This window comes from Podarcis gaigeae, assembly GCF_964106915.1.
Source record: "Podarcis gaigeae genome assembly, chromosome: 13".
In the NCBI taxonomy this organism is placed as follows: domain Eukaryota; kingdom Metazoa; phylum Chordata; class Lepidosauria; order Squamata; family Lacertidae; genus Podarcis; species Podarcis gaigeae.
Window position 1 is genome coordinate 51192745 of NC_139689.1, and position 19201 is coordinate 51211945.

The 19201-nt window shown below is 44.8% G+C and overlaps 2 protein-coding genes across 38 annotated transcripts in view; one reads left to right on the forward strand and one right to left on the reverse strand.

Annotated features, from left to right (window-relative positions):
* The window catches only part of FHOD3 (formin homology 2 domain containing 3), a 320858-nt gene that overhangs the window by 277886 nt on the left and 23771 nt on the right, over positions 1-19201 (forward strand). For all 37 annotated transcript variants that reach the window (XM_083708964.1, XM_083708967.1, XM_083708979.1 and 34 more), the window contains 3 exons: positions 1499-1660; positions 11695-11885; positions 13497-13689. In XM_083708964.1, coding sequence (XP_083565090.1) covers positions 1499-1660; positions 11695-11885; positions 13497-13689 — 546 coding nt within the window. The remainder of the gene's footprint in view (positions 1-1498; positions 1661-11694; positions 11886-13496; positions 13690-19201) is intronic.
* COBL (cordon-bleu WH2 repeat protein) overlaps positions 1-19201 on the reverse strand; it is a 1088462-nt gene that overhangs the window by 160949 nt on the left and 908312 nt on the right. The gene's annotated exons all lie outside the window — the stretch shown is intronic.

Sequence of the window (19201 nt, forward strand, 5' to 3'; positions counted from 1 at the left end):
GCCATACAAAAGACAATAAACCTCATAGAGATTAAAACCAAGAGGAAAGAGAAATACATTAAAAACATCCCACCCACTTCTAAAATTGTCCACAGATAGTTAAAGGCCAAAGGCCTGGTTATACTGAAATGGTTTTTGCATGGCGCCTAAAGATATGTAACAAAGGCCTGCCAGGCGAGCCTCCCTGGGGAGAGCATTTTACCTCAGAAAAAGCCCCTTCTTGTGTCACCACCCTCTTGTGGAGGACAAACCCTCCGACATTTCTCTGATGGAAATAGGGACCTCCTATTCCATAACAACAACTACTACTACTTTACTATTTAGACCCCAGCCATCTGACTGGGTTGCCCCGGTCACTCTGGCTGGCTTCCAACATTAATAAAAACATAATAAAACATTGAACATTAAAAAACTTCCCTATACAGGGCTGCCTTCAGATGGCTCTGGGGTCGGATAACTCCATACCCTCACAACATTTCTCCAAAACTAGGGATGTCCTAAGGACAAGCAAAATTAGAATCACATTAGAAACTGGAATGGCTTCTGTGAATCCAGGACTGTTCCTGGAAAATAGGGGCACTTGGAGGTCTGGGAGGAGGCACACAGAAGGGCCTCAGATGATGATTGCAGGGTCCAGGTCAGTTCATATGGAGAGAGGTGGTCCGTAAGGTATTGTGGTCCTGGGTCATTTAAGTATTTGACAAAATACAAAGCACAAAATATAAAATCACAATGACAATAGAACCTATTATTATTATTATTTCTTCTTCCTGTTACAGATAGGTAGCCGTGTTGGTCTGCCATAGTCAAAACAAAAAAATTCCTTCCAGTAGCACCTTAAAGACCAACTAAGGTTTTTTTTTTGTTTCTTCTTCTTCTTCTTCTTCTTCTTCTTCTTCTTCTCCTCCTCCTCCTCCTTCTCCTCCTCCTCCTCAAACGGTGATAGAAACTGCAGCAAAATAACACAAAGGTTTTACCTCTGCATGGCTGCATGGATGGCATCTATCTTTCAAGGGAACCATAGCTATCTAAAATATTTGGAGGGAAAACAGTAAAATGGGACAGTAAAATGCAACACAGTTAGAAAGGGGTGTTTCTGTTTGGGTTCTCTAGCTATTCCTTCCTATTCCCAAACCCATCTGGTTGTGGTGTTGTTGTTTTTTTTGTCTCCCAGCCCCTACAATACTCAATCAGAGTGTACTCAGTCCTCAGTGGTCTGTTTGGGCTATTTTAGGGTGAGTCCTCACTGAATTTGTTGGTTTTTTTGAAAAAAGAATTAGCTGCATTAACATTGATGCTTTCAGATGAATGTTAACATGTAAACTATGTATAAATCTGATTTTGCAGCTGTTTAGTAACATGTTCCATTTTAACCAAGGGCCTCCTGAGAGCAGTCTTCTCTTTCCCATCAGACATGGTATATTAAAAAAATAATAATTGAGGCATGTAGAAGTGAATGTAGCATGTTGTTTTTATTTCTTTTCTTTCCTTCACATAGGCCAAAGCTTTTGAACTGAGCTACCTCGAGAAAGTTCCAGAAGTCAAGGACACCGTGCATAAGCAGTCTCTACTTCATCACGTCTGTACGATAGTGGTGGAAAAATTCCCAGACAGCACGGACCTTTATTCTGAGATTGGGGCCATCACGAGGTCAGCCAAGGTACATTTTTGTGTGCAAAGAAATCTCCTTTTTCTATGACAGAAGGGATCTTTATCAGTTTCTGTAAGGAACAAAAAATGGTGTGATATCCAAGTTTTGCTTTCATGCTGCTTTTCTCCATTCTTCCTTATAAACATTGAGCTGAGAAATATGACTTTGTTTTATGTCATCCACTTGGAATGTTTAGGATATAGGAACTTTCTCTGGCATTTTTCCTCATTTTTCTGTCAAATGGTTTTCTCATCAAGGGGTTTGGTGTTTTTTTTAAAGAGCAGCCTATTCCGAAGTGAATGCATTGCTTTTAAGCTATAAAGCAATTAATAGAAATCTGTCAGAACTATGCCACCCCAGCAAGCAGTTGAGATAATCTTTTCAGTTTTGGCTTCTGTTTTGTGTGCAGAAAGTAAAGTGTGATGCCTTCTCAGTTCACAGGGAAACAAGACAGGTTCTTGGAAACGGTGCAATGCTTTAGCATGACACCCCCAGACTGTGAAATAAGCAGTTTAACAAAATCTGCCCTCCTGTATCAGCTTCTCAGCAATATTACAACACTGTATATCCATAGATTCTTTTAGAAGAGGAGAAGGGAAGTTAGGCATTGAGATAGCACAAGCATCTATCAGTCACTAGCAGTATACAGTGGTACCTTGGGTTAAGAACTTAATTCGTTCTGGAGGTCTGTTCTTAACCTGAAACTGTTCTTAACCTGAAGCACCACTTTAGCTAATGGGGCCTCCTGCTGCCACTGCACCGCCTCTGCATAATTTCTGTTCTCATCCTGAAGCAAAGTTCTTAACCCGAGGTAATATTTCTGGGTTAGTGAAGTCAGTAACCTGAAGTGTATGTAACCTGAAGTGTATGTAACCTGAGGTACCACTGTATAATGAAGAGCTGGGACTGTAAGGATGAGAGAAGAGTAGAAGGAAGACTATATAACCCTATAAATGTACAATAGATTTTGAAAGAAGCAGTACTCACAAATAAGCCTTTCACGGGGATGCTTCTTCAAGATTCACAACTGCGGACCTTTTAAAGTGTCTGCATATTGTCACAAACATATCAAACCATTGGCAGGCAGACATTCAGTAGGTGGTGAATCGTTATCCTGTTCCAGTTCCTTTTTGGATGTTTCTACATCAACTATCTCTGATCCTGTCTGTATCGCCGAGAGGAGTTCCAAGACGGGTGCTGTAATGGTTATAGGGGTTGCTCGTGCGTAAGTTGCCGCCACTCCTGGCTAGGTTGCCTGGTTAAATCTTTCCTGGCTGGACAGCCCTTCACTTCGTGGCTGTTTCAGTCGCTAGCAGAATCCGTCAGTGGGCGTTTCTTGAACCTCTTCCAGCAAAGAAGTTCTTTGACGCCAAGTCTCCGCCTACTCTCCCTGCGCGGAAGTCTTCTGTGCAGGGTGGGTGTGGGCAGCGGAGAACCCGTGCTCTCTCCGCTGGTCTCCGGCGAGGAGTCCTGGAGCCCCCTCACCGATTCCCCCATCTGCCCCCCTTTATCCCTGGTGTTACGCTGATTTCCTTCCCCAGCCGATGAGCTGCCTCTCTCCTTGCTGGGCCCTTCTCCAGCATCGCTTTGGAGCCTTGCCTCCGCCTCTAGCTCCGATGGCAGTTCCCTGACAGGTGTGTTCCTACAAACCTCTGTGGTCTGGAATACCCTGCAAATATCATTCCACTTCTCAAGAGGTCCCACGCCTACTTGAATTGTGTCACTTTGTCACAAGCGATTCTATTACACCTGCTTTTTGTTTTCCATACACTTCCACTTGCCTTCACCCATGGAACCTCTATATATGATTTCCTCATTATTATTATTATTATTATTATTATTATTATTATTATTATTATTTACGATACGGTATCTTTATTGTTATTGTCCCATACAGAACAATGAAACTGAAAAATGTGCATAAGGCATTCAAAAACCCCTAAAAATTCTGAAACCCAATTTTAAAATACTCCTTATATTGCGTTTAAAACCAGAATTGCATTTGGGTAGAAACTGTTTCTCAGGCGGCTAGTCCTAGTCTTTATAACCCTGTACCTTCTTCCAGAAGGCAGAAGCTGAAAGAGATCATTTCCGGGGTGTGCACTATCTCTGCAGCTTTCTTATGGCACCGGGCAGCATAGATTTGATCTAAGGTGGGAAGGGTGCACCCAGTTATTCTCTCCGCAGTCTTTACAACCCTGGACAGCATTGTTTTTTCCCTGGCCATGCAGCTCCCAAACCACACACACAGACCATAAGTTAATACACTCTCCACAGTGCAATGGTAAAATGCCATCAACAGGTCCTTTGAGAGATTGTTTTTCCAGAGGATTCTCAGAAAATGTAACCTCTGCTGTGCTCTCTTCATCAGGTCTTTGCTGTTTTCTCCCCAGGTTAGGTCATCTCTCAACTCATTCCCATTTTATTATTTATTGAATTTCTATACAGCCCTAAACACAGAGGTCTCAGGGCGGTATATAAATTTTGAGCGTTTGCCTGAGCTGGTATTAAGAGAGAAAGGATCCACCCCACCCACCTGTTGGGGGAGGGGTGCGTTTCAAGCCGTTTGTGAGATAATGGCCTCCTGGTTGTGTAGCAACAGTTAGCATATCTTGCCATTGTTGTGACTGCGTCACAATGCCATGCGACATTGCTAAGCAGCATACTCAGTCTCAGTCAGAGGAAAGGAGCCTTGCTGCTTTCCCCTGCCATTCAACAGGAGAGTTTTGGCAGCAGCCTTTATCAGCTACGGACACCGCGGTTAAGCACTCAGTTATCCAGATGTCAAGGTGGGATGAAGGAGAAAATGTGCATGTGGCGTGTTCTCAGGTGATATAGTTGTTTGGGCAAACTAGAATGTGAAGCAGATTGTGGCTCCACAGCACTGGCTAAGAGCAGACCATGGCAATGCTAGCCATCCCTTTCGGAGTGCAGCTGTGCAGGGAGTGACGAGGCAAAACTGGTGCTGTGTTGAAAAGTGAGGGTTTATTTATTTATTTATTTATTATGCCCCACCCATCTGGCTGGGCTTCCCCAGCCACTCTGGGCAGCTCCCAGCCGAATATTAAAAACACAATACAGTGGTACCTTTGTTTACAACCATAATCCATTCCGGAGGTCCATTTGTAAACCAAAACAGGTGGTAACCCAAGGCGTGCTTTCACCAATGGGGCCTTCCAAAAAAAAAATATTGTTTATAATAATAAAAAAAAAATGGGTTGTAATCCAAAAAAAAAAAAAAAGGTTGCAAACCAGGACACGCACTTCTGGGTTTGACGTGTTTGTAATTCCAAAATGTATGCAAACCAAGGTACCACTGTACAGCATTAAACATTAAAAACTTCCCTAAACAGGTCTGCCTTCAGATGTCTTTTAAAAGTAAGATTGTTGCTTATTGCCTTGGAATCTGATGAGAGGACGTTCCACAGGGCAGGTGCCACTACCGAGAAGGCCCTCTGCCTGGTTTGGATGCCTGAGTTTGGGTCCTATAAACTTTAGAATTCGAGTTCCTCTCAGAAACATTTTGTCTTACAGTTCTTTCCAAGTCTTTCCAGTTCTTTTCTTCCATGCTGTCCAACCTTATTTTGTGTAGCTTTGTTCATTCCTATGATGCCTGAGGTCTTTTTCTTTGGAACTTTTCTGGACATTTAGAAACAGAAGAGGCTTACTCTAGCAAGCCCCATTCCCACTTCTCATAGCTGCCACAAATCAGTGTTCCTGAAGTTGGAAGCCATCCAGGCTGCTAGATGGCACAGACTCCCAAAATAGGAGAAATCGTATTTAAGAGAAATTGGCATGAATAAGCTTTGGGCATTTTCACTGAGGGTTATGTTACAGTTTGGATTCCACGTGACCCGCACAACTCTGAAGAAGTTTAAACAACAGAGACTTAGATATTTCACCTGCATACCTTTTCCTATGTGAACTTCGGTGAGAATAAAAATTAATTATATCCAGGCAGCGAGGGAATTCCCAAGCCACAAAAGTGGTACATAAGAAGAACATTCAGAAACAAAATTATGACTCAAGACACAGAAATGTTGCAGGCCCAAATGCGGACAGTTCCAACGAGAAATAAAGGTGGGAGGCACCCATGGTAATTGGTATGGCTGCATAAGGAGCTTACAGATGAGCCGAGAGTTAAGAACAGCAAGTATAAGAAATGGAAGAAAGGGGAGATCAAAAAGGAGGAGTATATATGAGTTGCAGGGTGAATGTCAGGCAGACTAAAGCTCAGAAAGAGCTCAGGCTTGCAAGAGAGGTTAAAAATAATAACAAAAGGTTTCATTGGCTGTGTTTGAAGCAAGAGGAGGAACAAGCTCATGGTAGGTTATCCGTGTAGAGAAGACAGAAAAATGCTATAGGGTGTCATAGAAAAGGCAGAACTGCTCAACACTACTTTGCCCAAAGTGGAAAGGAAAGTGATGCCCAATCAGGTGATAACAGAGTAAATGATAATAAATAAATGGGAGCTGCAGCCCCAAATAGGAAAAGAGATGGCAAGAGAACATCTAAAGGTAAAGGACCCCTGACAGTTAAGTCCAGTCGCGAACGACTCTGGGGTTGTGGTGCTCATCTCGCTTTAGTGGCCGAGGGAGCCGGCGTACAACTTGTGGCCAGCATGACTAAGCCACTTCTGGCGAACCAGAGCAGCTCATGGAAACGCCGTTTAGCTTCCCGCCAGAGCGGTACCTATTTATCTACTTGCACTTTGATGTGCTTTTGAACTGCTAGGTTGGCAGGAGCAGGGACCGAGCAACGGGAGCTCACTCCGTTGAGGGGATTCAAACCGCTGACCTTCTGATCGGCAAGCCCACAGCGCCACCTGCGTCCCAAGAGAACATCTAGCTACTTTAAATAAATTCAGATCTCCAGGGCCCAATGAGCTGCACGGATGTAATCTCAGAGCCTCTGCCTATAATCTTTGAGGATTCTTGGAGAACACGTGAGGTCCCTGCACACTGGAGGTGGGCAAATGTTGTCCCCGTCTTCAAAAAAGGGCAGGGTGGTGATGGGGAAAACCCTGTATGTTCATTTATTTTAAAATATTTACAGACTGCGGAAGCAGAAAACTCCTAAGTAGCGTGCGTAATAAAATTTTTGCTAAAGCAGTTAGAATCCACAAAACCTTTTTTTTTTAAAAAAAAGCATCCATCAGTTGAATAAACTCTGCTTATGCTCTGTTCACTTTATATTCTAAGTATACAAGTGTCTTGCAGGCACAAAAGTGTTGCATCTAAACCAAAGGAAGCCCTTAGGCAGAGCTTCCAATTGTGTTGTCCTTTCTAAGATTCTGAATCCCTGAGTCTTATTCCCACTGTCTCACCAACATCCCTGCCCCTGAAAGAAAAATACACACTGAAACATTTGGGCCATATTACATTGCTAAATCAATTATCTGAGAATCATTCCAAGGATTCTTCTTTTGACTTTTAGTGTTGCTTGATTCTTTCTTTCTTTCTTTCTTTCTTTCTTTCTTTCTTTCTTTCTTTCTTTCTTGTTTTCTGCATGTACATTCTGATCCACATCACCTTTTTGTATATTCTCCAAGTTCTTGGCAAAATATGCTCGTTTTGGAAAATAATATTTTTCGGTCCCGTCATTTGTTCACAAAAGATCCCTGAAACTGCTTTTCTCCCAAGTAGGAAAATGGCTTGGGGTGGGATATGTGATTCTGAGCAGAAAAAATGGCGTCAAAGCAGTTGGTTTACCCACCAGCTCCTCCTGCCAGTATTTCCCACTACGTGTTGCAGTATACAAGTCTGCTTGTCAGGGTTTTTTCAATAAAAAATATTTTTTTAAAAGCAAGAGATTACTGATATGGTTCCCAAATATCCAGCGTGGCTCTGAGTCACAGCACAAAGCACAGGCTTCACAATTAGATGCTCCTTAGAAAACATCTATGCCAATGGTATGACCCAGATTTTTGTCCCTAAACACATATACAATTGAGCGAATATGTCCTCATTTTCTAAATGAGTCAGGATCTTGAAAGGGCTTCATATTTCACATTATTTACTATTCCTACTGAGGCCAAGGAATGAATTGTTCTTTAAAGTTAGGTAGGAAAAATCCCATCACCAGACTGGCAAGTACAAGAGACTTTTTTAAAAAAGAAAGAAGCCAAATACCTTATATTACTCATTGTGCTTTTGGGAGGCCATAATTTGGGCCATGAATGATAGACACTTAACCAGAGCAAGAGTCACTTCCTTTATCATGTGGTTTGGTATTAACTTTCTGAGAAAAAAATGAAGTTGCAAGAATTGTGGGGGAAAGGTAGAGCAAGTATTTTGTTGGTTTGTTTGTTTAATTTGTATACCACACTTCATCTGTAGACCTCGGGACGGTTCACAGCATAAAAATACAAGATAGAAAACACAAAATACATAATAAAAGCAATTTATAGCTAGCCCTTGTAATATCTCTGCAGCCTGTAATATATTTATCCAGTGTTCAATCTGGCCAGCCTAAATGCAAGGAATAAGTGGGGTTCTACCTGGTAGCGGGACGCGGGTGGCACTGTGGGTTAAACCACAGAGCCTAGGACTTGTCAATCAGAAGGTCAGCAGTTCAAATCCCCGCGACGGGATGAGCTCCCGTTGCTCGGTCCCTGCTCCTGCCCAGCTAGCATTTCGAAAGCACGTCAAAGTGCAAGTAGATAAATAGGTACCCCTCTGGCGGGAAGGTAAACGGCATTTCCGTGCGCTGCTCTGGTTTGCCAGAAGTGTCTTAGTCATGCTGGCCACATGACCCGGAAGCTGTACGCCGGCTCCCTCAGCCAGTAAAGTGAGATGAGAGCGCAACCCCAGAGTCGGTCACGACTGAACCTAATGGTCAGGGGTCCCTTTACCTTTACCTTACCTTCTTGGCAGCAGTGTCCCTGCCACTTACTCTAGGGTGGGGCTGTGGGAAGGTTGGGGCTCTGTAGGAGCCCATTGCTTTCAACTTTAGAAGAAGAAGAAGAAGAAGAAGAAGAGGAGGAGTTTGGATTTGATATCCCGCCTTTCACTCCCTTTAAGGAGTCTCAAAGCGGCTAACATTCACCTTTCCCTTCCTCCCCCACAACAAACACTCTGTGAGGCGAGTGGGGCTGAGAGACTTCAAGGAAGTGTGACTGGCCCAAGGTCACCCAGCAGCTGCATGTGGAGGAGCGGAGACGCGAACCTGGTTCCCCAGGATTACGAGACTACCGCTCTTAACCACTACACCACACTGGCTCTTACACCTCCCAGCCCCAAACTCACTGCCCTAGAAAGCAGCAGGGACCATTGTGTTGACAGGGCAAGTCTGTGTCAGCTGGTTCCTTTCCTACAGAAAGAGAAATAGCTGGGATTTGCATGTTCTTAACTGAACCTGGCTTCTATTCCGTTGTAACGCAAACGGTAGCAGTTTGAGCGTGTGTGTTTCCACTCAATGGGAGCTTTTGTGTAGTTAAACCGCACAGAGCTCCCTGTTTGTAGCAACATAAACCAAGCTGCAGGGCTCTGCCACTTAAACACCTTTTATGGTTAATGAACAGGAGAACCCTCATCTCGTTTACTTTATTAAGGAATTTATTGGCTTCCCCTACATTAAGCTTTACTAGCACGATTACACTGTGTTGACACAAGACTTTCAAAGTTCAAAAGATATCTTCCTGCACAGACGTACAATTGCACTTGTTCAAAAGGAGCTGTAAGGATTGACTTCCCTAAGGTCTATCAGGGCTCCATTGCTCCCATTGTCATCAGGTCAGGAAAGCATGAAGCGAAAAGGAGGAATGGGTCAGGCAGCCATAGACTAGAGGAGTTGATGGAGATCATTGTGGTCTGCAGGGATACACTTGGGTCCAGAGCTATTGGCACAAGTTAGTCTTAGAAACCAGGGCCACTCAGCCATGAGGCAAGTTGAGGCAATAGCCTCAGGTGGCAGAATCCACTGGGACATTGTCAGATGCTGGTGGTGGTTGATCGTGGGTAGCCAGGTAGGACTCTGACCTGTCTTTTACACGTTTTATTGTGCAAACTATTTACAGTGCAGATCCCCAAAGTTCATTTCCATCTTAGTCACTTGCAGAATCCGGGAGTGGCCCCTTCCGGTTTCTCCCCCAACACAAGAATTTCAGCACCCCAAGGCTCCTCCTCCCCTCCTTACATTTCACCCCTCTGCGCAGGCTGGGCGACGGAAGGGGCGTGCATCCCTCCTGGCCAGCCTGGTGAAGCGCTGGGGCTCTCAGCAGCATCCTCGAGCCTTTTCCTCACTTGACTGGCCCCTTCCCCCTCTTCTCCACTGGAGGTGTCGCTTTTCCCATCGCTGGAAGAGGAGCTGCTCCTCAGGAGCTTCGGAGGCTCTCTGTATCCCAACGGCCCCCCTGCCTCCCTCCCCTGTTCCGATGGCAGTCCCCTGACAGACAGCAAATTGGCCGCTAAGGAATGCATCTCCTCCTGCCGCAGTGGCAGCAACAGTATGCTCCTTGGAGGCTGGATCTGCCATCTCCTCAGCATCCCCCTACCCACGCCACCTCGGCAGCGGATTCTTGGCAAATAGGAGGTGCAGCTGGTCTCCTCCCACCTTTGTTCTCAATGTAGATATTTATCCCTCCCCTTGTTCTGATGTGGATCTTCACCATAGAAGACAACTCCCAATTTCAACCTTCCCCCCCCAAGTTGATGGGCATTGCCATTCAAATGGGTGTGCATGCCCATGTCTTGTGATCAGTTATGTGGGGTGGGGCTTACCTGCCTCCTCACACACAATATTTTATTCAAGTTGGCACCCCTGATCTTCGCTCACCCCTTTTCTCCTGCCTGGAAGTAGAGGGCACCATTTTGTGGTTTGCCTCAGGTGCCAAAATGTCTTGGACCGGCCTTGTTAGGAGCACAGCACAACTGACCCAAAGGTGTTTTCAAATTGGCACGTCAGGTATTCTTGGCCAAAAAGCAAGCAAGGCTCAAAGCCTTCAGGAAATGGTCGGATGGAAAATGAGAAATTTATCCAGTTCTCCAGGTGAGGGAAGCAACGGGGAAGCCAGTCAGGTGGTCAAAACAGGAAGAGCCAGACCAAAGAGGGGAGGCACAAGAAACAGCCGCCCAACTGCACTCAGATCCATGCAAAACCTGCCTGGATTTCCCTGGTGACTTGCTTAGCAACCAGCCAGACTTCCAACTGGCCACAAACAACAACTAGGACTGAGGCACTGGAACAAACAGGGCCAGAAAAGTTCAGCCCAGGGGTCCGATTCTTACAGTTTAGTAGCAGCTTCTTGTCTACTGACGTTGGTAGGCAGGTTCCAACCACAAGCAGTTAGCAAACAGGGTGTCATTGAGCCCTAGTGAGTTGTAATATATGACTAGTAGACTGTTTTGTGTCTTGGGTCATATAGTGTGGACTAGTTTTGTAGGATTTGTATGTGATGGAAAACAAGATGCCTCCTCAGTTAAATTATTAACTAAGAATTTGTTAGTATGTACATATACAGTCTCCTGCCAACCTAGTAGTTCGAAAGCACATCAAAGTGCAAGTAGATAAATAGGTACCGCTCCAGCGGGAAAGTAAACGGCGTTTCCGTGCGCTGCTCTGGTTTGCCAGAAGCGGCTTAGTCATGCTGACCACATGACCCGGAAGCTGTACGCCAGCTCCCTCGGCCAATAAAGCGAGATGAGTGCCGCAACCCCAGAGTCGTCCGCGACTGGACCTAATGGTCAGGGGTCCCCTTTACCTTTACCTTACATATACAGTAGAACCTCGACTTACCACCACCCCTACCCGTGAACAATTCGACTCAACGACCGCAGCAAACCCGGAAGTAAATACTGGGTTTGCCGCAATTTGCGCATACGCAGAAGTGGCTTCTGCTGTCTGCACATGCGCAGAATGGCGCTTCTACCAGTGACCCGGATCGACTCACAAACGGACGTCTGGAACAGATTCCGTACATGAGTAGAGGTTCCACTGTACACTAATAATTGTATATAGTGATGATGATGGTGGTGGTGGTGGTGGTGGGGTGTGTGTGTGTGTAGAAATATATATATCTATCTAATCATTTTTTCCCTTGTTAGGTTGACTTTGAACAACTTCGGGACAACTTATGTCAAATGGAGAAACGGTGCAAAGCATCATGGGATCACCTGAAGGCCATAGCAAAGCATGAAATGAAGTCAACTCTAAAGCAAAAGATGTCTGAGTTCCTTAAAGACTGTGCAGAAAGAATAATAATTTTAAAAATTGTCCACAGAAGAATAATTAACAGGTAGAGTACCAGGGAATAATATGGATGATGTACCATTGAGATGTCTCATAAAAAAAATGATGATATTCTAAGTTGTCTGGGCAAATCTGCTGATTAGTAGCAAGTTTTTAGCAAAGCTGGGGCGAAGTCATCACAGAGAGAGGCTCATAATTGAGCCTGAGAGATTTACCGCTGCCATGTGCCTCAGATCCTGTTGCTTTCCCAATGACAATTTCAGAAGTGCAGCAGAATCTACTTCCTCTTCACCCCCAATGAGCCTCCAAACTCCTCCAACGAGCTCGACCCACTAGTATCAACAATAAATAAAACATCAAATAGTACAAAATCAAATTGAACAATTTCCGCATAAATCATAAGAATAAAATAGAGATGCAACAGCAGCAACCAAAAATCCCCAACCCAAACCCAACATGGTACTCCAGTCCAAGAGTCTGCTTTTGTAGCTGGAGTCCGTCCTGGCCCCTCCCTCCCAAACCAGGTGGGGAAAAGGCCTGCACGGCAGGGAGCAGGTCTTCCAGGACTCACGGCCAAGGTAGTCTCTGGCCTCTTCAACAACTTCAGCTTTTGTAGTTGGAGTCAGTCACAGCCCATCCTCCCAGACCTGGTGGGGAAAGGGTAGGCAAGGAAGGCTGGGAGCAGGTCTTGCAAGAGTTACAGCCAAGATAAATTCATAATTCAAAAGCAGATTATCCACTGCATGCTCCTCTGACCTGCTCTGTCCTATAAACAAAGGCATTTCTTTTTGTTTTCTTTTTTTTAAATTTTTTTATTAAAGTTTCAAAAATTATATAATAACAAAACAAAACAACACAATAATACAAACAAACAAAAATAAAAACAAGTATAATTTCAATCCCTTATTTTCTTATAACTTACTTCCCCGACTTCCTCATACCTCCCCTTTCTGTATTCCAATTTCTAATTTATTAATTCAGCAAATCCTTTCCCTTATTTTCCATTTAATTTGTAGTCTCTCATTTTCTTTTTACTTATCCATTGCAGCTGAAAACCACATACTTTCTAAACCAACGTCATTCTAACATTCATTAATTTTGTAGTATTTCTTAAGATAGTCCTTAAATTTCTTCCAATCTTCTTCCGCTGTCTCTCTTCCCTGGTCTCGGATTCTGCCAGTCATTTCTGCCAGTCCCATATAGTCAATCACCTTCATCTGCCATTCTTCCAAGGTGGGTAGATCTTGTGTCTTCCAATACTTTGCGATGAGTATTCTTGCTGCTGTTGTAGCATACATAAAAAATGTTCTATCCTTCTTTGACACCAATTGGCCGACCATACCCAAGATAAAAGCCTCTGGTTTCTTCAGGAAGGTATACTTAAATACCTTTTTCAGTTCATTATATATCATTTCCCAGAAAGCCTTAATCTTTGGGCACGTCCACCAAAGGTGAAAGAATGTACCTTCATTTTCTTTACATTTCCAACATTTATTATCAGGCAAGTGGTAAATTTTTTAAACAAAGGCATTTCACCTAGATCATGCCATATTCCCTAAAACACCACCGCTGCAACAATCCCTGGGGGGGGGGGGTTGAGGGGCTTTCCCTTACTTGTTGGACGAAAGCTACAGATCACTCAATTCTGTTTTTCTAGGTTCCACTCCTTCTTGTTATTTATGGGATACCCGCCTTACGCAATCCGCGAAGTCAACATCAATAAGTTCTGCAAAATTATTAGTGAGTTTGCCCTGGAGTATCGCACCACGAGGGAGCGTGTTTTGCAACAGAAGCAGAAACGAGCCAACCACAGAGAAAGAAACAAAACCAGAGGGAAAATGATCACGGATGTAAGTGGCAAAGTAAAATCTCATTCAGCCAAAGTACGTAGAGTTTTGTTGCTGGCAAATGACATACTATAAGATCCATTATCCAAACTGCTCTCTCTCTCATTTCTTCTTCTTCAAGGAACTCTTCTATGAAAGTAGAAGGTTGTGCTGCATAACTCATCCTCTCCAAGCAGCAGGACCTAAAGGAGCTCCTTTAGCCTACTCTTCCAGAATTAGGGTACCATGATCATACATGGACCTACTTAATCAGTACCTAGGCATATGTAATCTCATGGCTGCATCCCAGCATGCAGCAGTAAGATCAGGCGTGAGCCACAGGATGATACGCTCTCTTGCTGGCAGCCCTTGACTTCAGCTCTCCCTCACACAGGGGCATATGAAGGGGGGAGGGGGCGGGCCACCCTGGGCACTGCCCTGGGGGGGTTTGACAAGATGGCCCACTGCCTCCCCCCAGCTATAGAGTGGCGGAGGGCGCACACGCAGTCAGTGTGGGCGCCGCTTGTGCCGTGTCTGCACGGCGTCCGTACGGGCTGCCGCTCACACACAGCACCCATTCGGGTGTCTGTACGGGCTGCCACTCGCACGCAGTGTCCGTACGGGCATCCGTACATGTGCAGTATGTACGGATGCTGCGCATGCGTCATCGGGCGGTTCTCCCCACCACTCAGCGTCCTGCCTCGGGTGACAGAGAGGGTTCCTCTGGCACTGCCCGCAAATGCTGCTTCCCTTACTGGTCTTAGCCATGTTTAGACCTCGGTTACATACGCTTCAGGTTACAGATGCTTCAGGTTACAGACTCCACTAACCCAGAAATAGTACCTCGGGTTAAGAACTTTGCTTCAAGATGAGAACAGAAATCGCACGGCAGCAGCGGGAGGCCCCATTAGCTAAAGTGGTGCTTCAGGTTAAGAACAGTTTCAGGTTAAGAACGGACCTCTGGAACGAATTAAGTACTTAACCCAAGGTACCACTGTATCAGGAATAGGAAGATATTCACATGCACGGTGGCACTTCTGTGGTGGAGAACAGGAAGTGTCCACCTGCACATGGATTATGGTGCCAGGCAACAGCCATTCAATCTTATATATTCTCTTTCAGTGCAATTCTATTTCCCAAGCACCTAAGTCAGCCAGAGCTGCACTTCCTCAAACTTGACAACACTAACCTCTCTCTTTCAATGTCATAGAACTAAAGGTAAAGGTAAAGGTACGCCTGCCCGTACGGGCCAGTCTTGACAGACTCTGGGGTTGTGTGCCCATCTCACTCAAGAGGCCAGGGGCCAGCGCTGTCCGGAGACACTTCCGGGTCACGTGGCCAGCGTGACATCGCTGCTCTGGCGAGCCAGAGCTGCACACGAAAACGCCGTTTACCTTCCCGCTAGAAAGCGGTCCCTATTTATCTACTTGCACCCGGAGGTGCTTTCGAACTGCTAGGTTGGCAGGCACTGGGACCGAGCAACGGGAGCGCACCCCGCCGCGGGGATTCGAACCGCCGACCTTTCGATCGGCAAGCCCTAGGCGCTGAGGCTTTTACCCACAGCGCCACCCGCGTCCCCGTCATAGAACTAACCACTCGTTAAAGGGTGGTTTCTGATGACTACTTATTATGTCATCTGATAGGAAGTGCCTATAGAGGGTAGTGAATACAGCACAAGATATTATGGGCTGTCCCGTGAATCCGCTGGATGAAGTAGCGGAAGAACGTTGCCTCAGGAGAGTGAGGAAAATTCTCAGGGATGATTCACACCCTGGCCGGCACTTTCTTGATCTCCTGCCCTCAGGCAGAAGATACAGAAGCGTGATTAGTTGCACCAACAGGGTAAAGAACAGCTTCTATCCATGGGCTGTTAGGCTGCTGAATGAAAAGATAACAACAGGGCAACTGACTTTTGGGTTTGGTGGGTGTTCATCAGTAAATGAGAGGAATTAAGACTAAGAGAGCTGAGTGAGGTGTGCTTGCGTAATCTCATTGTATACAAGTTGTACAAGTGACAATAAAGTATTTCAATTTCAAATATATGTACTGATAACCATAAATGCTATTTAAATGTAATGGGGGGGGGGGACTGTGCTGGCACCAACCAAACGTTAAGTAGCAGAAGTACAATATTTTGGGGAGGTTGTTTGCACTCAATGGTACACAAGGTTCACCTCTGAATCAGAATCTGACGTAGGATGGGGAGGCTGGAGAGAGATATTTTAAATAACTGACCTCTTATTTCATTTTTATAAACACTACAATTCTGATTTTCAGTTTTAATGATTAAAAATAGGTCTGTGCTTTAGAGTTTTAAGGTTGAAATAAAAAAAAATTCTATGTGATGCAGGTTCTAATCGGAATTATTAATTTGAGATTGGAATAGATGTTACCTAATAAGGATTGCTAATTGAGCTGCAGGGAAAGGGATGCACAGCCTACTTTTATAAAAATAAGATTACTTTTTCTCTGTCAAGTGACCTTTAAAAATCCCCCAGGACTTTTAAATCTTCTTTTAAGTTGATGCGGTTTTATTCAGTCCAAAAAAAGTTTAAAGAAGTGCCAGTACTTAATAAAAGTTTCCAGCTGTCTTCAAAATCCAACTCTGGAGTCTCCATTAGATGTGGATGTTTTGTTGCATATGGAGCTACCTCTATCTGGGCTTTGGCATGGGCAGCACTGCTCTGATTAGCAGCGTGGCCAAAATCTCGGGCAAACTAAGTAAAAGAATACAATAAAAAAAAACAAATCACCACTCCAGTATTATGGATCCAAATGGGCATGGGTTTAAATCACTGCCTCCCTATCATTTGTAGATCTTTCCTGGCAGTGATCTCTCAGACACTGGAAATTTGACTCATATTGAATAACTTTCAAACTGTATTGTTATTACACAAGGATTGTTTTCTTTTAAATCTGGCACCCCATTAAGAAAGTGGACATTCCTCCCCCCCCCCCAATAATATTATATACTTTTGGCAAAGCATAGCACTGCACATATTTTAAGTGCAAGGCAGGAGTCAGTGGACAGTCTGTTGCGTGAGCAGGCGGCGACAGCCTTATAAACCCCAGGGATTATAAGGAAGGAATAAAGACTCGGACAACATATATGGAATTAAAATTAGGCCACAACTTTATTAAACTTCCAAACGTAGGAAGACCTTGGCTTAGGCCTTGGGCGTGTACCCCTCCCAGCCCCCCAATCGAGGGAAACTGGGGCTCATCAGGGTAAATGGGATATGGGGGTGCTCTGCGAGACGTAAGTGTAGCAGGAAGCCCAGCCCATATCCCCGCACGCAGGGTACAGTGGTGCCTCGCAAGACGAAAAGAATCCGTTCCGCGAGTCTCTTCGTCTTGCGGTTTTTTCGTCTTGCGAAGCAAGCCCATTAGCGGATTAGCGCTATTAGCAGCTTAGCGGATCAGCTGATAAGCGGCTTAGCGGCTTGGGAAAAAGGGGGGGAAGGGAAAAAAACCTGCAGGAACTCGCAAGACATTTTCGTCTTGCGAAGCAAGCCCATAGGAAATTTGTTTTGCGAAGCACCGCCAAAACGGAAAACCCTTTCATCTAGCGGGTTTTCCATCTTGCGAGGCATTCGTCTTGCGAGGCACCACTGTAGTTCACTCACGACCTTTCAGTGTATGGCCAGTGATACCCATATATATAGCCCCTTTAAGAGGGGACCCTGGAATCACTGCCACAGGGGGGTGAGTCACCATTTCATGCCCCCCCCCCAATTATAGGGAAGAAAAGACTAAAGGATTCCACCCAAGGCCATAACCGCCAAAGCTGCGACAAATTGCTACAGGGAAGACAAAACCTGCCAATGCAGGAAAATTTATTCCCCGTACTTCAACAGCAACCAGTCAAAGACCGTAGCAGCGCCCACTAAACAGAAAGAAAAAGTTAACCTGCAAACAATAAAACATTAAACTAAGGGAGGGTGTTAGTTGTGTCCGACTCTTTGTGACCCCATGGACCAGAGCACGCCAGGCACTCCTGTCTTCCACTGCCTCCCACAGTTTGGTCAAAAGGGAGGGTGAATCTCCAGAGCCGACTGCCTGGCTATCAACTGCCTGGCTATACCTTCTGCATTCATGAGACATGCTTATTCATAATCTCTTTCTTTATACATTTTATATATGTATTATCTGTGTGTGTGTGTGTGTACGTGTACACATAGATATGCAAGTATGTATGTATGTATCATATAGTGCTGTAACGGCTCCATCAGCAGAGGATCTTGGTGCATGCGCTGAACAAACGGCAATTGGCTTTTCCATGGATTGCCATTTGTTCCAATTTAGCCTCAAAGAGCGAGTTTTCCATGGGAAAGCGGCTGGGCAAAGGCAAAACCACTCCGCCCCGTGCCTAGTGGAAGGGTAGACAAGCCCAGAGACAGGTTTATTGAGGGGAAAGCAGAGCATGAAATCAGGCAAGGCCAAAAATGAATGGGAAGCAACTTGTTAGATCCCTTAATTACTGTTATGACTTTAAGTATTATTGGCTAGTAGAGTCCCAGGGGAAAATATTCATTCTGTTTCATGGAGATAGTCTTTTAGTCTTAATAAAATAAGCAAGCTAGTGGAATTATCTCATGTGTGGGATGTAAAGGTGCAGTCAATATTTCGACAGAGGACTAACGGCTCTGGTTGCTGTGACAACCAGTTTGTTGGTTGCTGGTAGTTTTGAAAGATAACTGCTCAGCTACAGTCACCTCAGGACCAACTTCCCTCTGGTATAGTTTATTTGCTTGTTATGTAACCTAAGCCTGCCTTCAGGTACAGTTCTGTAAACCTGAATGAATCTGAGAGTAAAACAGTTTTCTATTAACATGAATCAGATTCGTGTGTGTATTCTTTCAGAGGGGTTCGAAGGGATTTTTAACCAGGAAGGCATCTTTATTAGTAGAAATCAGGCGAGTCAGCAACAAGCTGATCACTGCATAAACTTATAAAGGGGATTGTTTAACTCTGCTAAAGTAAACCTTCCCACATCATGGACAAATACAGTGGTACCTCGGTTTAAGAACAGCCCTGTTTGCGAACTATTCAGTTTACGAACTCCGCAAAACTGGAAGTAGTGTCCCAATTTTCAAACTTTACCTTGGTGCAAGAACGGAAGCCGAATGGTGGAAGGGCACCGGCGACAGGAGGCCTCATTAGGAAAAGCGCGCCTCGGTTTACAAACAGCTTCAGTTTAAGAATGGACTTCCGGAACGGATTAAGTTCATAAAGCAAGGTACCATTGTAACCTGTCATGTTGTTCCCCCAAGGGGACACTCAGATTTGGGACACTACTGCCATCGTGCTCCAATCTTTTCTTTTTTAATGAAGCATACAAAAAATCCTGTTTAAACTTCTAATAAAAGGTCTCTGGTGTGAGCCAGATAGGCAGAGGGAATGGTTTATAATTTATAACCTCACCAGGAGGATCAAGGATCTCAGTGGGATACAGTGCATCACACTTATTTCTGTTTACATGCGTTTGCATCACTTCCACAGATGTAAATTGAGATTGCCTAGTCCAATCTGGCAG